The sequence below is a fragment of the Ursus americanus genome, chromosome 17 (assembly GCF_024610735.1).
Source record: "Ursus americanus isolate L20-20 chromosome 17, mUrsAme1.1.p, whole genome shotgun sequence".
Taxonomy (NCBI): Eukaryota; Metazoa; Chordata; class Mammalia; order Carnivora; family Ursidae; genus Ursus; species Ursus americanus.
In genome coordinates this window covers 8,904,604-8,922,875 of record NC_142143.1, presented here as the reverse complement: position 1 = coordinate 8,922,875, position 18,272 = coordinate 8,904,604, and the positions used below count along the sequence as shown (strand labels likewise).

The window sequence follows — 18,272 nt, the reverse complement described above, 5'->3', positions numbered from 1 at the left end:
TCCGGCTCCTGGGAGATACCTGCTAAGTGCACTTTGAACTTGAAGCTGGCAGGGAGGGCAGAGGGAGCAGAGGAGGCAGCTGGGAGGAGAGAAAACGTGGCAGGCAAGGGGAAAAGCAAGGGGGGTGGGGGATGTTCACTGGTAATTAGAATGCTTGAACTTCAAAAAAGTTAATTAATGACAAAGCTGCTGCTCAGAGCAGTGTTCAGGCTGGAAGGGGCCTGGCAGAGACTGCAGTTAATTACAGGCTGTGGCGGGAGAGTGGTGGTGGGGTGGGAGGGGGGGGGTAGGAAGGAGCAGGGCCGGGCGAGGAGGGTCTGAAGGAGAGGTAGGAAGGAAGGCAGCATCCCAAGGTGAGCAAGGGCCCGGGGATGATAGGGAGGCTGTTGCCAGGGAAACCAGGTCCCATGAGGCAAGAAGAGGTGTTCACCCCCAGGGGGTGGGGTCTGGCGTGTGGCTCCGTCCCAGCTTATAGCAAGGGGCCAGGGTTTTCGTTTGGAGACACATGAGAATCACTGGGTGTCAGAGTGGGCAGGACCCATGGAGATTTACTTATTCATGCAGCAAATATTGACTGAGCTCCTACTAGATGCCTGTCACTGTTAGAGGTATGAATGCAAAACCCCTGTCCCCTTGGAATGGAGGTTCTAGCTGTGGATAAAGACGACGAGCATGCCAACAAGACAACTTTAGACACAGAAGTGCCTCAGAGGCCCTGCCTAAAGCTGGTGGCTGCGGGAGACTTTCTGCCTGGCCAGGCCTGTGGAGGCTGAGTTCCATCCCTCTTGGTGTAGAGGCCGGGAGGGCCTAGGCTCAGATATTCCAGAATCCGGGGATGAGTTCTAACCCCAGCCACGGAAGAGGAGGGAAGGACAGAGGTGTCCAGCCCATCCCAGCCACACTGCACGGGCGCTCTGCCAGCTCCAGTTCCAGGCCTGGGGCAGACATGGAGGAGGCATAGGTCAGGGGAGGGGAGACGTGGTCAGAGAAGGGAGGCAATGACAGACAGAGGGGTGGACAGGCAGGGATAGTCCAGAGATGGCCGGTCAGCTGGGCCTCTGTGGACTTCTCCCCTCCTGGCTCCAAAGGGAACACTCAGGCTGGGGCAAGGAAATGGGGGAGGGGTCCTTGCAAGCAGTGGCTTAGAAGGATTTGGGTTCGCTGGTGACTCTGGCCCTGGCAGCCATGTCTGTTGTGAGGTGGGTAGGCTGGTCTTTGGTCTCCAAGGTCTTTGAAAACTTGGGCATATACCCACTCAGGGGAGGCATCTGGGGGGGAATGGGGTGTATGCCTGTGTTTGTGGTGGGTGGGGTGTAATATTCCAGGGTGCATTCAGCCCTCCCTTGGCTACAGTCTTCCCGACTGTTTTGTCCTTGACTCGGTGTGCACATGGTTTGAATGTGTCAGCATGCTGGTGATCCTGCTGAACTGCGTGACACTTGGCATGTACCAGCCCTGCGACGACATGGACTGCCTGTCCGACCGCTGCAAGATCCTGCAGGTGAGGCGGCCTGCCCTGCCTGGCTTGCTATGCCCCGCCCATGTGGCCCCGCCCCACAGCCGTACCCCTCCCACCTGCCCCACCCGCCATCCATGCCCCGCCCACAAGGACCCGCCCCCACCAGCCATGCCCCACCCCGCCTGCCATACCTCGCCCTCCATGCCCCACCTCACCCTCCATGCCCCGCCCCGCCCTGCCCGTCACACCCCGCCCTTCCTGCCATATCCCTCCCACTCGCCCCTGCCCCACCGTGCCAGGCATACCCCTCCCACCCACCCTGCGGGGCCATGCTCTCCTTGGCCTGTTCTAGTTCAACTAGCTGTCCTGTTCATCACTCCCAGCTGGTCTTACCCATTCCCCTTCTTGATTCTCTCTCCCCTCCATCTCCTCTACATTTTGGAGGCTCTGCCCTAGTCTAGGCCCCCATCTGTCCCCACCAAGTGCCTCCCCAAGCCTTTTCCTGCTCACCCCAAATCCAGACTGACCATACTGCCCCATGCCAGCAGAGTGCCAATGACCCTGATACCCTTCTGCCCAGAGCCTGTCCTTAGCTCCCTGGTACTCTTGGAATAAAGCCCAAGCTCCGTAACTTGCTGTCAGTTCCGGTCAGGAGCCAGCCTCCTGTATCTCTCCTGTTTTCATCTCCCAGGTCCAGGTGGGGGCCTAACCTTGGGTACCTGACATGACCCCATGCAGCACTGGTCTACCCCTAGTGCAGGGTGTTAGGGTTATACCCATTTTACAATGTGTATAAACATCCTCATCCCATGTCCTGTTCCTGGGCAAGCCAGATTCTTCCTGGGAGGAGTTGCCCTCTCCCTCCTATGTTCCCACAGGACTTAGCAGTTCTGAGCAGCCCCTGAGCAGCCCAGGGTCTCAGAACCCCCTGGGGCACTTGTTAAAGATCCAGACTTGGCTCATCTCAAACCTGGAGAATCAGAATCTCTGGGGTGGTGGGTCTTGGGTCTGAGAGGCTGACAAGCTCCTCTTCCAGCCTCAGGCCCCTGGGAGGAGTGAAAAACGATTAGCCTCAGTGGGTACCAGGCTGGCTTCCCAACTGGTTGGTGAGTTTATCAGGGACTCTTTTCTATGTTGGTGACACCCAGCCTCCATCCCGGCACACAGGAAATGGGCCCATTGATTCTGGAAAGAGGAATTCCACCCAGGCCCTGTCCTCAGGAAATATCTACTCACCTGAGCCCATGCTTAGGGACACATGTGGGGCCTCCTTTCTAAACAGAGGAAGGCAGCCCCGAAACCTGCCTGGAGGGGTGTCAGGTCTGTTTTGAGAAAGCTCCTTCCGTGTGGGCTTTGGAATCAGATAGACTTGAATGTCAGTTCTGGTTCTGCCACTTATCTTCTGTGTGACCTGGGGCAAGTTGCTTGACCTCTCTGAGTCTGTTTCCTCCCCTAAAATGGGGCTATCCATGGGGTTGCTGTGAGAATTAGGGAAAAGAATGCAGGTCAGATATCTAGCCCAGTGCTTGGTCATTGTTATTAGGGAGAGCCCTTTGCCCTGCCCCCATCCGGGTCTCTTGTCAGTAGGCCTGACTTTTGGGAACAAAAGAGTGGGCTGTATGACCTTGGGCATGTTCATTCCCCTTTCTGGGCCTCTGTCTCCTCATTTGTGAAACGACTCCATTGGACCAGGATCTCTGAGGTTCTCTTCCTGCCCAAGGGGAGATGTTTCCAGGTCTTTTCCAGGTCCCTCGTGTCCATGCCTTCATCCCCATCCCACACTGTGGCTCAGAGCCTGAGGTCCTGCTCCAGAGCCTCATCCTGTCCCTTGCTTCTTGCCTTCCTCCTGCCCCTGCAGGTCTTTGATGACTTCATCTTCGTCTTCTTTGCCATGGAGATGGTGCTCAAGATGGTGGCCCTGGGCATTTTTGGCAAGAAGTGCTACCTTGGGGACACATGGAACCGACTGGATTTCTTCATTGTCATGGCAGGGTAAGTAGTGCACATCCGACTGGTCTTAGCCTCTGGGGCACACCAGGCATAATTTAATTAATCTGTGGGGCTTCTTGGTGATAATAATGAAGCTGCATTGGGTGGGGCCTTCCTGGACCCCTGGGGTGGGAGGAATGATGGCCCTTTGCTGAATGGCCCCGACAGACAAACTTCCTCCCCTCTCTGGTAAGACGCGTGTCCTCCTGCACTGTCAGCTGATAACTGGGTCTGTTTCACACTAACTGCATGACCTTGAGAAAGCCTCAGTTTCCTCATCTATAAAATGGGGATAAGTATGGCTGTATCAAATTGAGCACCCGATCAATGTTAACTATTATTTTTTTTAAAGATTGTATTTATTTATTTCACAGAGAGAGAGAGAGCACAAGCAGGGGGAGCGGCAGGCAGAGGGAGAAGCAGGCGCCCCGCTGAGCAAGGAGCCTGATGCGGGGCTTGATCCCAGGATCCTGGGATCATGACCTGAGCTGAAGGCAGGCGCTTAACCAACTGAGCCACTCAGATGCCCCGATGTTAACTAATATCGTATTACCCTAAATCGCTCAGCAGGTCCGAGGTAGAGCACAGACTCAAGCCCTTTATGAGTTAGCCAGGTTACGACTTAGCCCATTGGGTGCATTTTGGACCCTGCTTTGTGCCTTGTTCCTGCTTTCCTGGGTCCAACCGGGCTGGTGGCGACTCACGCGTTCCCCTAACAGCCAGGGCTTGAATGAGGTCCTCTGAGGCATCAGCACTGTCCTGGGTACGGGGTATGAAGGACAGCAGACGCAGAACAGGCCTTGTCCTTCCCAGCTGCTGTATGGGGAGAGGCATGCAACAGCTCTGGAGGTGAACATACCACACACACAGAGACAAGGCTCTGGGAAAAGCGCTGTGGTTTTCTGAGAGCATCTCTGAGCCAGCGTGGCAGCTTTGGGGCTTGAGGACTTTCCTGAGGAGGTGACGCACAAGAGCTGAAGGACAGCAGGTGTCAACCATGCCCAGTAATGGGTCAACAGAGCAGCACTGAGAAGGGGGAGAGACAGAGAGGGAGAGGGAAAGGCTGGAGGCCTGTGGGTGTGCATGTGAGTGTGCCTGGGTCTGTGACAGTGCGAATGTTCATGTATGTGTGTCAGTGTGAGCGCGTGCGTGCGCGGTGCCGCTGAGAAGGGCCAAGGACGGAGGACGGCACGCGGCCGAGGTGGGAAGTCGGTACCACCAAGTATACGCTGAACTCCTCAGGGATGTTCTGAAATGAGATGATTTGTCCACTAGCATTTAAAAAAAAATGTTACACCTCACCTCTGCTAAGCACCCTTCCCTAAGAACAGAGTTCAACTTCACTGTGTATTACGTGGACCTCGCTGGAAGCTGTGCTGGGTTCATGTGGTTTCTTGGGAACTGTGCCACTCCCTTTGTCAAGTCCTTCATTGTCCTTCTCATTCTGCTTTGGCTGGAGGCTGTCCTTAAGTCATTTTTGTTGTTGTTGTTGTTTTTTTTTTTTTTAAAGACAAGGTGTTTGGATAGTGTCATTTTTCAGTCTTGTCTGTCCAAACCTACGTTCCTTTGATCTTCTTGTGCTAAAGACAGTTTTTTTAAAAAATATTTTATTTACTTGTTTGATGGAGAGAGAGACAGCCAGTGAGAGAGGGAACACAAGCAGGGGGAGTGGGAGAGGAAGAAGCAGGCTTCTAATGGAGGAGCCTGATGTGGGACTTGATCCCAGAACGCCGGGATCACGCCCTGAGCCGAAGGCAGATGCTTAACGACTGCGCCACCCAGGCGCCCCCGAAAGACAGTTTTTGTCTGCACTGCTCTGGAGTCATAATTTCTCTCCTCAGAGCCCTGCGTGTGGTCTCATTCAAATCCACAAACTCGAATTGCGGGTGAGTCTGGGACAGGTCTGACTCTTCTTCCTGGCTTTCTCTCTGCCAGAAGCTTGTAGGGTTTTCTCCTTACCATCAGAATTCGGACAGTTCACGAGGGCAAGTCTAGGTATAGGATTGCTCCCTGGGGGGCCTTTAGAACTGGTATTTTCCTTCTAGTCAGAAAAATATTTCTTTCATTGCTTTTTTGGTTCTTGCCCATTCTGCTCTGCTGTCTGCTGGCAGTCCCGTGAAGTGGATGTTTCCCTTCTGTAGCTATTCTCTGCGTTTTCCCTCTTTTCCCTCCAAGGTTTCACCTGTACTAGAGGAGAATTCCTCGGCTTGTCTTCTGAATCACCACTGATGTCCTGTTCTCCAGTTGCTGCCCCTCCTGGAATCGTCCATCTCCCCTGCGTCTTGTTAATTCCCAAGATCATTTCTTGTTCCTGGGTTTCTTGGACCCGTTCTTGTTTTATGGATGCAATATTCATTCGACTCTCATCTTATAGATACTAAGTAGGCTTCTTGACAGTCCTTTCCTGACCTCAAAGTCAAAGTATAATTTCCAAGGAGTTAAAAAAAAAGTGACCTACACACAAATCTTAAAAGGTACGTGATTTACTCACCTCATTAATGAGGAACCAGCAGGATGGTAATCAGCAGAATTAGGAAAACAGGTATTGGAGAGAAAACGTGGTGATGAGAGAGTTAGGTTGGAATCAAATCTGGTTAACGACCTACAGGGTCATAAGACCATAACTTCAGGGGTTATCTTTTCTGTTGCACAGAAATCACTTACAAAACTGTAGGTTAACGTGATTTCACAGCAGCCAGACCTTTAATTAACAGTAAATAGTGAATGAAACAGAAGTATATTCCCCTCGATAGTGAAATAATCTTTAGCTGGGTCTGTTAAGTAGTGCTCCAAAATGACATTGTGAGAGATACTGCCCTCCCTGGGCCTTATTTCCAAGTTTTCGGGTAATTTTTCTTGACTCTTGTTTTGGGGAAGGCATTTGCTTTGCTGGTCCCACTCCATGCCTCCTAGGAGCACCCCCACTCTGCCCTTTTGACTTGAAGAGTCTCTGTTGCTTACCAGTTCCCCCCTCTGCCCATCTTTAGAGATTAAGACAGTGAAGACCCAAGCTGAGCAGAGTGAGGATTGGTGAGGGCTCTGGTATCTTCTCTCGGTGCTTGGGTTGGGGGTCCATAAGCCAGCGTACCCCTGGGGGTGGGGGTGGGGATGGGGTGAGCAAGGGTTGCGTGCACGCGCAGTCACATAGGGCCCCGTGCCTGACTGAATGCTCTGCTATCACCGTTTTGAAATTCTTAAGAAGTTTTGAATGAGGGCCCTGCGTTTACATTTAGCACTGGGTCCCACAAATTATGTAGCTGGTCCTGGTTGGGGGCAGGTTCAATGGAGACTTTTTTCCTTGAGTCATGAATGCACTCAGGTGACCCAGACCTGTCTTATTCTCAAGGTCCTCCTGGTCCTATGTGCCTAGGGATGGTGTGGGTGCAGAGGGCAGGATGGGAAGCCACAGACCGAAGCTCCTGAGCCCAGCCCCCCAGTCCCAGCCCGCCTTGGTGCTATAAATGTTATGTTTCCTGAGTAACGGGCCTGACATCCCAAGGACGTTTTCTTCCTTCCTGCTCCTCCCCTTCCCCAAATTACTGTCTCCTTTTTCAAGCTGTGGAGGAGACAGTCTCCACGCTGGAAGGTTCCTTCGAGGTCAGAGCCTTCATCTGCACATCCAATCAGCCCCTGCTTGCGTGCTGCTGCTGTGGGGAACTCACCTGGCAGCCGATCCCAAATGGGGACGGCCTGATGTGCTAGAAAATGCTTTCTTTCACTGAGCTGAATTTGTCTTCCCATAGCTCCCATCTGATGGGAACATTCATTCGCTTATTCGTTTACAAAATCAGCATTTATTGAGCACCTACTACACGCCAGGCCTTGTGCTGGATTGGGGGAGGGCGTCTGGGTTGAACGAGACAGATGCCATTGTGATCTCATAGTTTAGAAAACAGATATAAAACAGAGAATATGATTCTAAGTAAATTCTAGATTGGGGTCAGTGCTGTTGCAAGGAAGTGTAGAGGACCTTGAGGTTGTGGAACAGGGACCTGATTTACATAGGGGGGTGGCGTGTGCTCCCTTAAGAAGAGAGTCCCGGGGGTTGAGTAAGAGCTGAACAGGCAGAGGGTGGGGGTAGGGTGTCTCAAGGAGAGGGGACAGCATGCAGAGGGCCTCAGGGGCTGTTTGGGGAAGGGGCGTGAGGGAGATGTTGGAGTCTAGGGATCCCCGGGGTGGGTGGGTGCTGAAAGATGAGGACCGAGGGAGGCAGGGGCCTGATCGCACAGGGGGCCCAGGGCCTACAGGTGGGGACGTCTCTGACAGACTCATGACAGTCCTTCAGAATTTGGAAGGCGGTTCCTTTACTCCTTGAGGCTCCCTTTCATTTTTCTTTTTCTTTTTTTTTTTTAAGATTTTATTTATTTATTTGAGAAAGAGAGAGAGAGGATGAGTGGGGGGAGGGGCAGAGGAAGAGGGAGAAGAAGACTCCCTGCTGGGCAAGGAGCCCAATGCAGGGCTCAATCCCAGGACCCTGAGATCATGACCTGAGCCGAAGGCAGATGCTTAACCGACTGAGCCACCCAGGTGCCCTCCCTTTCTTTACATGAAATGTCCCCAACATCTGCCACCATTTGTCAAAGGACAGGTGAGGCAGCCTTACCTGCTGGGCTCACTTGAGGCTGCCATGGTGTCTGGCTGGAGGTAGGTCCTCAGCCACCCAGTGATGACTCATGGGGCAGAGAGAAGGGGCTGTCCTTGTCCCAGTACCACATGGTGACCTGTTGAGTGGCTGTGCTCCCTGCCACCCCCTGGGTTGTGTTCACTTTCCAAGCCACGTCTCTCCCACCCTGGAACTAAACACAGTTGACCTTTCCTTAATCCAAGTACCAAACTTTGCAATTTTTGCTATTAATTTCATCTTACAGTGATCTCTTGGAGTCCTGATTGAGTCACTCATTACATTTACTTCCTGTGCTCCATCAGCTCAGGATAGTGAGTCCCGTGGCAGCTCACTAGAGACTTTTTCAGTGTGTGACAAACCTCCAGTAAGCATTGGGTTATAGTTGAACTCACCTCCCTGTCTTATTTAAACTACACTTTTCTGCTTTTGTCTATTAGGGGGTCATGAAATATTCAATGGCATTATTGTTGAACTTGAGATATTCTTTATTTCTGTATCTCCCTTGGTACATTAGACTGGTAATTCTACCTCCTCCCCTCACCAAAAACATGAATGGCCATTGCCATCTATGGGGAGGGGCCTGGGCACTTCTGTTATAAGCTTCCCCAAGAATTCCAATGATGATTCTCTTAGGTGAACCAGGGCTGGGGGACTGGGCTGCAGGGACCTTTCCAGAATGAGGCTGAGCCAGAGCCTTGCCAAGGGCACGGCTGGTGTGGACCCCGCCTTGAATGAGTGCAGGGAACAGGAGCTGCCTTGAGTCGGAAAGCCCTTGAAAGCTTCCCACACTGACGGCATCCCAGACAGCGCCTCGGTGTAAGAACGTGGAGCAGCTAAGGGGTGAGTATGAACAGACCAGAAACGGGCAGCCAACCTCTCCACTCCTCAAACGTGCACAGCTTTGCACCCCTTCTCAGTGTTCCTGAAAATTCAAGGAGCAACAGGATCTCTGGGATACATGTTAAAATGCAGATTCCCGGGCCTCCCTCCAAGGATCCAGACCCAGGGAGTATGGAGGGCCTAGGAATTTGCATTTTAACCAAATGCCCTGGTGGCCCCGATGCAGGTGCTCTCATTCATTTGACCCTCAAGATGCCCTTGACTGGGAGCGCTTCAAGTGGAGATGACGATTCCCAGTTCTGGGAACCCCAGAAAGGGGACGAAGCACAAAGAGGGCCCCCTCTCTGATCTGGGGCCGGGATCTGAGTTAATTCTCATGACAGGTAGACGTACTTCGTGAACAGAACTGTGAGGACTCCCCCTAAGAATTTCTATCATCATTAAAAATATTAGCACAAATAGCAGTAATGTCAGTAACTTAGCCTCTCAGCCAGGGAGCGAGAAGGAGGGGCTGGCCAGTGTCCATCATACCCTGGGAATCTCTTCTCCTGAGTGAGTGAGTGCACACAGGGAACAGCTTGCCCACCCTGACTTTTACAGACTCTCGGGAAACAAAATGTCAATAAGAATTGTTCCTCAACCCTGGCCTGGAGCTTTCTAAAAAGAGCAGGCAGCCACGTCCCCTCTGCAGTTGCTTGCTGAGAGTTCCTTTTGTCCGAAGTGCCTGTCTGTGGTTCTTTAGAAAGCAAAGGGAATTGAATCTTTCTAGGCTCCATCCAGGGGTGTGATTAAAAAGTAAGAGCATCTACTGTTGACTGAGTACTCACTGTGGGCCCAAGCTGTGCATTATCTGGCTTAATCTTCAGACTGGCTCTGTGAGGGACAGACCGTGGTCAGTCTCATTTCCCAGATGAGGCACGGTAACAGGGAGAGAGACCTGCCCACTCATGAGCTGGAAAGGGAAAGGGCCAGGAGGTGAACCCAGGGAGCTAGGCTTCAGAGGCTGGGATTGAGTCCTGGGTCTGTGTAACTTGCTGGGATGCATTTGGCTGCAAGTAACAGAAAACTCAACCAGTGGTGGCTCGAGCAAATCCTGGGGTGTTTTTTCCAACATAACATGAAGTTCTGAAGTCAGTGGGTGCTGATGATGGCTTTGTAACCTGGGGGCTAACGTCTGTGATTTTCCAGGCCTTTCTTTCATGGTCACAAGATAGTTGCTAAAGCTGTGGCCCCATCTCTGCATGGAAGGAAGGGAGGATGAAAGGGAACAGGGCTATGCCAGCCACGCCCATCCACTTGGATCAGGAATATGTTTTCTTTTCTAGATCCTTCCCCCGTGCTAGCACACTTGGCCAAAATTGGGTCTTGTGGCCATCTTTAGCTGCAGAGATAGCTAGGAAAATAGAAAACATCATTGAATTTGGCTCAGTCAACCCAGAATTGTTCCCTGGGGCCAGGCAGGATTGGAAGAAGAGAGAGTACACATTACACGGGCAACTTTCAAGAGTGTGCCACATTCCTCTCCTAGGGCCCGAGTTTCTCTGTTTGCTCTTGGCCAAAGCTGTGGCCCTACCATGTTACCAAGCCTAGTTGGAGCCTCCAGAGCTCTGCCTGGGCTGACAGGGCAGGGTGTGTGATCCGTTGAGAAGTGTAAAGTCAAATCCAACCCATGCAGGCCGTGCAGAGGCCTGTCCCTGCTCACAGACTGGGCTGCGGTTATGGGTGTCAGAGTGCCATCATTGTGGCTGTTTCCAGAAGCCTTTGGAGCTGGCCTCCCTTCTGCATGACTGTGTGCATCATCTGTGAGTCAGGGAGTCATTCCTTACGTCAGCAAGGCCAGGGCACCCTCCTGGGCTTCACGTCTTTACATCTTGATTTATCCTGGGCTCTACAGGTCTGTCTGCTCCAAGCGCTGGGTGCTCTGAGGGCAGGGCTGAGGCTGACTCATCATCCCAGAGTCCCCAGAGCTTGGCTCTGGGCCAGCATGGAGGGGGGGTCTCCGTGACTTGTTTGTTTGGAATCTGTTGTGCCCAGGCACTGTGGAGCTGCAGGAGGGGATATCTGGGGCCATTTTCTTTCTTTTCTTTCTTTCTTCCTTCCCTCCCTTCCTTTCAAGATTTTTTATTTATTCATTTGGGAGAGAGAGAGAGCGAGAGAGAGCGTGAAATTATGAGTAGGGGGGAGGGTAAGAGGGAGAGGGAGAAGCAGACTTCCTGCTGAGTGGGGAGCCCAACGCCAGGCTCAATTCCAGGACCCCAGGATCATGACCTGAGCCCAAGGCAGACGCTTAACTGACTGAGCCACCCAGGTGTGGGGCCACTTTCTTTAAGCTGAACTGGTGTTGGGTGGGTGTGGACCTGGGAAGATTCCAGTGGGAACCTTGGGGTGGATGGTTTTCTCATTTGCTTGTGGAGTAGAGTGGATGAGAGCGATGATAACCACTCAGGTTTGTTTCCATGGAAACAGGATGCTACGTGCTGTGAGGGGTGAGGGCTAAGTCACCAGAGATTCTCAGGCCACAGGCTGACAAGCCAGACACCAGTCAATCATGAATCAGGAAGGCCTCTCTCGGTTACATGGGACAGAAACCTACTGATCCTGGTTTAAGGGAGTTTATCGTTTCCTTTGCTGAAGTCGCGGGGTCTCGGGCTTCAGGGCCCATTTGATCCAGAATCCTGGAAGAGATCACTAGACGCTGTGTCCTTCCATCCTACAGCTCTTCTTCGTTACTCTCTGCTGACATACGCCCCGGCAGCTTTCCTCTGGGGGTGCGGGTGGCAGAGGGCAGCCCAGGCTCAGAGCCCACTCTCTTGGATTCACTGGAAGGGGACCTTCCCTTTCACAGTAACTCCAAGGAGTGTGGAACGCAGCTTCCTTGACTTGGATTGGCTGGCGTGGGTCATGTGCTCATTCCTGAACCAATCACTGCGGCTGGGATGAGGCTGTGCTCTGATTGGCCAGAGCTAGTCAGGGCCCACCCCCTGAAGGGGGTGTGAGTCTGGTCCCACCCATGCCGCGTGGCCCGAGAGTGGGGAGCATAGACTTTGTAAAATGCCAGGACTGCTCCCCTAAGAGTGGAGAAGAGAGCTCCAGGTAGGCAGAAATCAGCAGAAATCAGTGGTTTACCAGAAGTACTGTTTACTGACTGCGCCGTGCTCTCTTAACGTCCTCGCAATCCCGAGAACTTGGGGGAGGGGGTGGTTAACCCCATGTTGCAGATATGGAAATGGAGGTTTAGAGATAGCAGCAGCTGGCCCCAGCTCGCACAGCTCGTATGGGCCAGATCTGGGATGTGCTCCCATACGGCTCGCCCCAGATCCCGTGCTGACTCATAGCATGAGGGGTTTTACCTTTTCAGAGGCCAAAATATTCCAGTCCATCTGCCCCTGAGGACATGGGCATCTTCACCAGCCCTCAGAGGGCTGCCGGGTGAGTCCTCTGAGAGGGACATTTACCCCCAAAGTCTGGGGGAGCCCAGAGTGTCTCTGTCTGGTTCCCAGCAGCTGTGCCCACTGGTCGTACCCAGACTATTCCGGTGCAATCATGCTAAATTTCACGAAGAAGACATCGTGAGGCATATTTGGGACCTATACTTAAAAATGATGTGTGATTGTTTATCTGAAGTTCAGACTTAACTGGGAATCCTGCATTTGTGTGGCAACTCTACCCAGTGATAAAGTCACTGGAGTGTTGTCACCTGAGTGGAGCCTTGTCTAGAGAAGATGTGGGATCTCCGGCTGCTGCAGCCCCTAGGGCTACCCCGGATCCCACCTGCCTGGGGTCTGCGTATGCAGCCTTTCCTTTGACTTTGTGGCCCCAGATCTTTCCTTGACTCTGAACTTGGCCTGAGTTGGCTTCAGAGCATCAGTTTCTTTAACAGTCAAACGGGCTTAAAAACCCGTTCTCTGGTTTTATAGGATTTGTGTGAGGATGTATGGGCGGAAGTGACCCGTAAGTCAGAAGAAGGTGCTGGCCAAGGTCAAGGGTTAGTGTTATTGCTCCCTAATTCTCTCTTTCCATTATTTCCTCCCTCCCTCCCTTCCTCCGTCCCCTGAACACCTACTATGTGCTAAGTGCGGGGTCGCCGTGTAGGCTGGTGATCTAGTTCTCCACTAGAGCAAGCCTGAATCATCACAGAGCTGCCTCCTGACAGATGATCTGCCATTTCCAGCATCTCAGCTTCCTTTCCATTAGCTACATCTTAAATTACATTTTAAGAAAGCCCCCGTGGGCCCCTTGCAAAGATTGAGGAAACACCCTATTTTTAACAGCAACACACAGAAATCATCTCCTGGGAGGGGTATTTCCTGGAAAGACGTTAAATCTCAGTCATTTTATGTTGCTTCTTGTCAGCTCCGAGCTTTTTTTTTTTTTTTTTTCCTTGATCTTGTCCCTCAAGTTATGTGTTTGACAAGCGGGAGTGGAGAGCCTGCCCCTAAGCCAGGTCCTGAGCTGGACACTGGGCACCCGGCTGGGACTCTGAGCCAGCCCCTGCCCTGAGGAACCGGGGCACAACAGAGCACAGGTCAGAGCCAGAGGTGCCCTCCTAGAGGACAGTGGGACACAAGGCAGGCGAGCTCAGTTCAGGGGTGGGATCCGGAAAGCACAGAAAGGCCCTCCAGGTGGGACTGGCAGGTTGCAAAGGCAGGCAGGCTGGAAAAAGCCCGGTGCACTGTGGGAACATGAGATGTGCAGGTGCTCCTGGAAGCCGTGGCAGACAGTGCTGGGGTCATGTCAGAGCTGCTGGAAGCCCTTCCTGCCTGGGCTTTCTCAGGCAGGAGGTGGGGTTCAGGGAGGGGTTTAGGCAGGCCCGGGGGATTCGTGCCAGAATGAGGCTGTGACAGAGGAAGGAACTGCCGGCGCTTCTTTGGCTTCTCCTTGCGCCAGGCCCTGTTCTTTTTTTTTTTTTTTTTTTTTAGATTTATTAATTTATTGGAGAGAGAGCAAGAGCATGCGTGAGAGAGAGAGCGAGAGTGTGTGCAAGTGGAGGGGGGTCGGGGGGCAGACAGAGAGAGGGGGGAGAGAAACTTAAGCAGACTCCCTGCCGAGCGCTGAGCCTGACATGGGGCTCGATCTCACAACCCTGAGATCGAGACCTGAGCTGAAACCAAGAGTAGGACACTCAACCGACTGAGCCACCCAGGCGCCCCGGGGCCAGGCCCTGTTCTAAGCCCTGAATCCATATAGGAACACATTTCATTCTCCCCACACCCCTGGGAGGTCAGTTCAGGGACTTGCCCAGGGTCACATGGTACACTAGCAAGAGTGCTGGGGTTGGGATCTGGGCTCCATGCTCTAACCATTGGGAGAAACTGCCCCCAGGGGTGCTGGCCCTATTCCATGTCCCACCATGTGTGGTGGGCTTCCTGGCCCCCTGACTGGCTGAGGGGTTGCTTGGGAGCCAGAAGGCGGCTGGCCTGTTGCCTGATGAGGAGGGGGGTGGGCTGGGCAGAGCTCCTGGATCCCACACTCCCTGGCTGTGTGACCTGGGCTCCTCCTGAATCTCAGCTTCCAAATCTGCAGTGGGGGCCATAATCCCACCATGGGAAGATACGTACAGTGCTCAGCACATAGCGCTCAGGAACCCCTGTGAATCTGCCAGGACTCAGAGTCGTCAGTGAGAGAAACCGAAGGCAAATGGGGCCCAAGCCCCAAAGGGAAGGTATTGGCTTGCAGAACTGGAAAAAGCAGAGGGCAGAGCTGGGATTCGGATAGAGGGAGTACTCAAACCATATGGTCAGGATCCTGCCTCTCTCCAGCTCTGGACTCAGCCTTCTTTTCAGTTGGCAGAATTCTTCGGCCACCATGGAGGCAAGATGGCCCTTAGTGCTTTAGCGTTTCCAGGCGGTGGCGTAGCCAAGGAGAGCCCTCTTCCCTGTAGTCCCAGCTCAACAGCCAGGCTGCCCCTCATGGCTCACCTGGGGTCCCACGCCCGTCCTGAACTAGTCAGGGTGTCCACCGGTTCACCTGGCCTGGGTCTCGGGGCCTCTCTTGGGGGCCAGGGGATCTGGGGGTGGGGGAGGGAGGCTCCTTAGCAGGAATAGGTAGCATTGTGCCCTGGGGAGCGCGTGTCTACTCTCCCCGCCCCCTCTGGCTTGGTTGCACCTGAGCCCCTCTCCTCAAGGACAAGCCTGGAACTGGGTTCAGCTACTCTCCTGCTGGGGTGATGTCAGGACAGAAGTGTTCGCTTTAAAGCAGAATTACTTACCTAATTAGGCGCTTGGGAGCTGGCAGGAGGTAGTGGGGGTTTTTGTTGATTTTTTTTTTTTTAGACTTTTAGCACTAAAGCTGTGTGATAAAGTAACTGTGTAATTAGGAATTAATTTCTCACTCCCATAAGTGATGTCTTACTTGGGGCCTGGGGGAAGTCAGCCCAGTGGTTATTCACCCATTGAATGACCTTCTCTTTTTTGGAGGGGGGTCTCCCACAGCTGTCGTCCAGGGTGGGGGGAGGAGGAAGGAGGTGGCGTCTTTCGTCACACGCGTTATTCGTGCTCAGTAGATCCCTGAGTGCCTACTGTCTGCTGTGTGGGGCTGGTGCAGGGGTGTGTCTCAGAAGGAGGGGGTGCATGGCCAGCCCGGCACCCCTGTGGTCCCATTCTGAGGCTCACTCCACAGAGTCTCTCAGGGGGTCCCGATTGTGCCCCAATTGTCCACAGCAGTGACCCGCTCACGAACAGCCCCTCACTGGCTTTTCTCTGTTTCCTCCCCTCTCTTGCCACACACCTAGGGATCACCTCTGGAGCTCTTGGCTCAGGGTCTACTTTGGGGGAACCCACGCTAGACAGGAGGTATGAATGGAGTGTGGAATAAGCCAGAGCAGAGAGGGGTCAATTCAGCCTGCGGTGTATGGAGGGGGTGAACAGGGGCTTCTTGGAGGATATGGTCTTGAAGGAAGGCTGGGAACAAGGGGGAAGGGGCACTGAGCAAAGGGAAGGGGGCAAGAACAGGCTGTATTGGGGGAGCTTGACAGGCCTGGGGTGATGATGTCTCAGATGTATGGAGTAGGAGCAGGGGTTGGGGGAGGGGAAGGCCAGAATGGAGGGCCTTGTAGGCCATGGTCAGGGGCTTAGACTTTGTTTTGAGGACAGTGGGGAGCCAGTGAGGGTTTAAGTCAGGGAGTGGTACAGCTAGATTTGAATTTTAGGAAGTTTTAGCTGACAGAAGAAGAGGTGTGGGGGGAGGAAGCAAGAGACAGGAGAATAGTCAGGAGGCTGCTGTGGCTGTCAGGAGAGAGGGATGGTGACTGGACTAGGGCAGGGGTCGGGGAGCTATGAGCAGACTGTCCCAAGTTGGTGCACAGAGTCACTGTCAGGACGATGTGGTTCCGGGGGATAGACTTAAACCTACGGTTCCACTCTCCTAGCTATGTACTCTGTCCGTCTCTCTCCATCCTGTCCAATGTCCCCCTTTCTATCCTCTTCCCTCAGAGAAGAATGAGAACTCCTGGATTCTCCACTGTGCACTTACTATGTGTTCTTTATCACTGAATGCATTTATACCCTGTCTTGTTCCCCCGGACAGGAGACGTTGGTGCAATATTACACCCCCAAGTAGACATATAGAAGAGAGGGTTGAACCTGGGAGAAATGTTTAGGCAAATGGATTTCCTGGAAGGATCTTTCTTGCTGCTAAGAACTCAGTAACTCATCACCTTTCCCTTTTTGACTGGACTGCCAGGAAGTCCAGAGCTAAGATCCTAACACTAAATTCTCCAAGAAATTTCTCACGGGAGGTTTTTAGTGGACACCCTGAGGGCTGCAAGGGATGAGGTCTCAGGGGTATTTTTGCAGTAGACCGCAGAAGGTGTGTTCCCACACTGAGGACCTGGAAGGTCGGGCAGGGGGAAGGGAAAGGGTGGGCCAGTGCATCTCTCTGGGCCTGGCAGGCAGTGGCTGCTTCAGCCCACTTCAGAGACGGGCATGAGTCTGCTCAGCCTCCCAGGAGCCGCTTGGGATCTGAGAGGTGCTCAGACCCTAAAGCTTCCTAACTCTGGCTACTCTCGGGCCTACATCCTGTGCCTCGCTCAGAATCCAGGCGCCAGTCCCCTTCTTGTTTTAGAGAAACACAAAGGGAGAGCTTGAGCCTGCCTTCTCACCCCGAGGCCGGGCATCTGCCTATGTTTCCTATGCTTGGTCCCGGCCTATCCCGGGGCAGGGTCGGGACAGGGGGGCAGCCTCACGAAGTTCCAGTCTCCCACGGGTTCTGCGGGGGGGGGGGGGGAGGACATGGGGCCAGTGGAGCAGCGTGAGGCAGGGCCGGGGCCAGGCAGGGTTGGCCTGAGGGCGCCCATCCTGGGGAGCCCTGGTCCAGGGGAATGTGGGGGAACGGTGTGGTAGGTTCCAAGCAATGGGGGTGGGGTGCTCCAACGGCCTAGCGCAGGTAAGGAATGAGAACTGCCTGGCAGGCAGTAGGCCCTCAAACACCGTGTGCTTTCCTCTGTCTAGCCATCCGTCTGTGAAGCATCTCTTTATTTTTATTGTGAGACTTCGTGGGGATGGGAACAAATCCTGGGCTGTCACCTGCCAGGGCTCAGCAGGTGTGCCCTGGGGCTCCCGAAACAAAGGCTCTGAGTGTGTTCAGTCTGGCAGAGGCTGGGAACCCCCACCCCAGCCTCCCCAGCAAAGCATTCACTGGGCCTTGGGGGCCCAGCTGTGCCCAGGGCATGGGCACCCTGCTGGCAGGATGGAGGGAACGGGGAGGAAGGAAGAGGGCGAGTGGGGGAGGGGCCGGGGGAGGAGCTGGCTGGAGCTGGGCATCTCTCCTAGGCCTGGGGTGTGTGTGTGTGTGTGTGTGTGTGTGTGTGTGTGTGTGTGCCCGAGCCAGTGTGAGCGCCTGTTTGTGTGCCTGTGTGTGCCGCCCCCACAGTGCCTTCATCACACCCGTCTCCCTGGCTGCCTGGAGAGCTCTTTCTACAAAATATGAAAATGACAGTTGGCTCACCCACGCACGGAATCCTCATACAGCTCCACTCCCGCGGTGCCCCTTCACACATCACCCTCTCTCCTCACCCACTGCCCCTGGGCCGGCCTCAGCCTGCAGCACCCTCTCTACCAGGCTGCTGTCCCAGCACCCCTCCCTCCTCCTCCTCCCCCCTTCCTCCTCACTTCTGCCTCTTCCTCCTCCCTCTCTCCTCCTCCCCTTTTCCTCCCCTCCCCCTCCTGCCTTCTCTTCCTCCCCCTCCTCCCCCCCCAGTTCCTCCCCCTCCCTCCTCCTCCTCTACCCCCCCTCCTCAGGTCCCCCAGGTCTCCGTCTCTAGTTCTAATTCTCTGTCACTTTTTTTTTGGTCACGCCCCCTCTTCTGAATTTGGGCTGTGGTAGGAGTGTGTGTGGATGAGGGTGTCCAAGGAGTGAGTGTGT

At 53.8% G+C, this 18,272-nt stretch overlaps 1 protein-coding gene across 1 annotated transcript in view; it reads left to right on the top strand.

Moving 5' to 3' along the window:
• The window catches only part of CACNA1I (calcium voltage-gated channel subunit alpha1 I), a 104,659-nt gene that overhangs the window by 19,469 nt on the left and 66,918 nt on the right, over positions 1 to 18,272 (top strand). The window contains exons 2-3 of the mRNA XM_045779846.2: positions 1,390 to 1,501; positions 3,318 to 3,451. Of these exons, the coding sequence (XP_045635802.2) occupies positions 1,390 to 1,501; positions 3,318 to 3,451 (246 nt within the window). The remainder of the gene's footprint in view (positions 1 to 1,389; positions 1,502 to 3,317; positions 3,452 to 18,272) is intronic.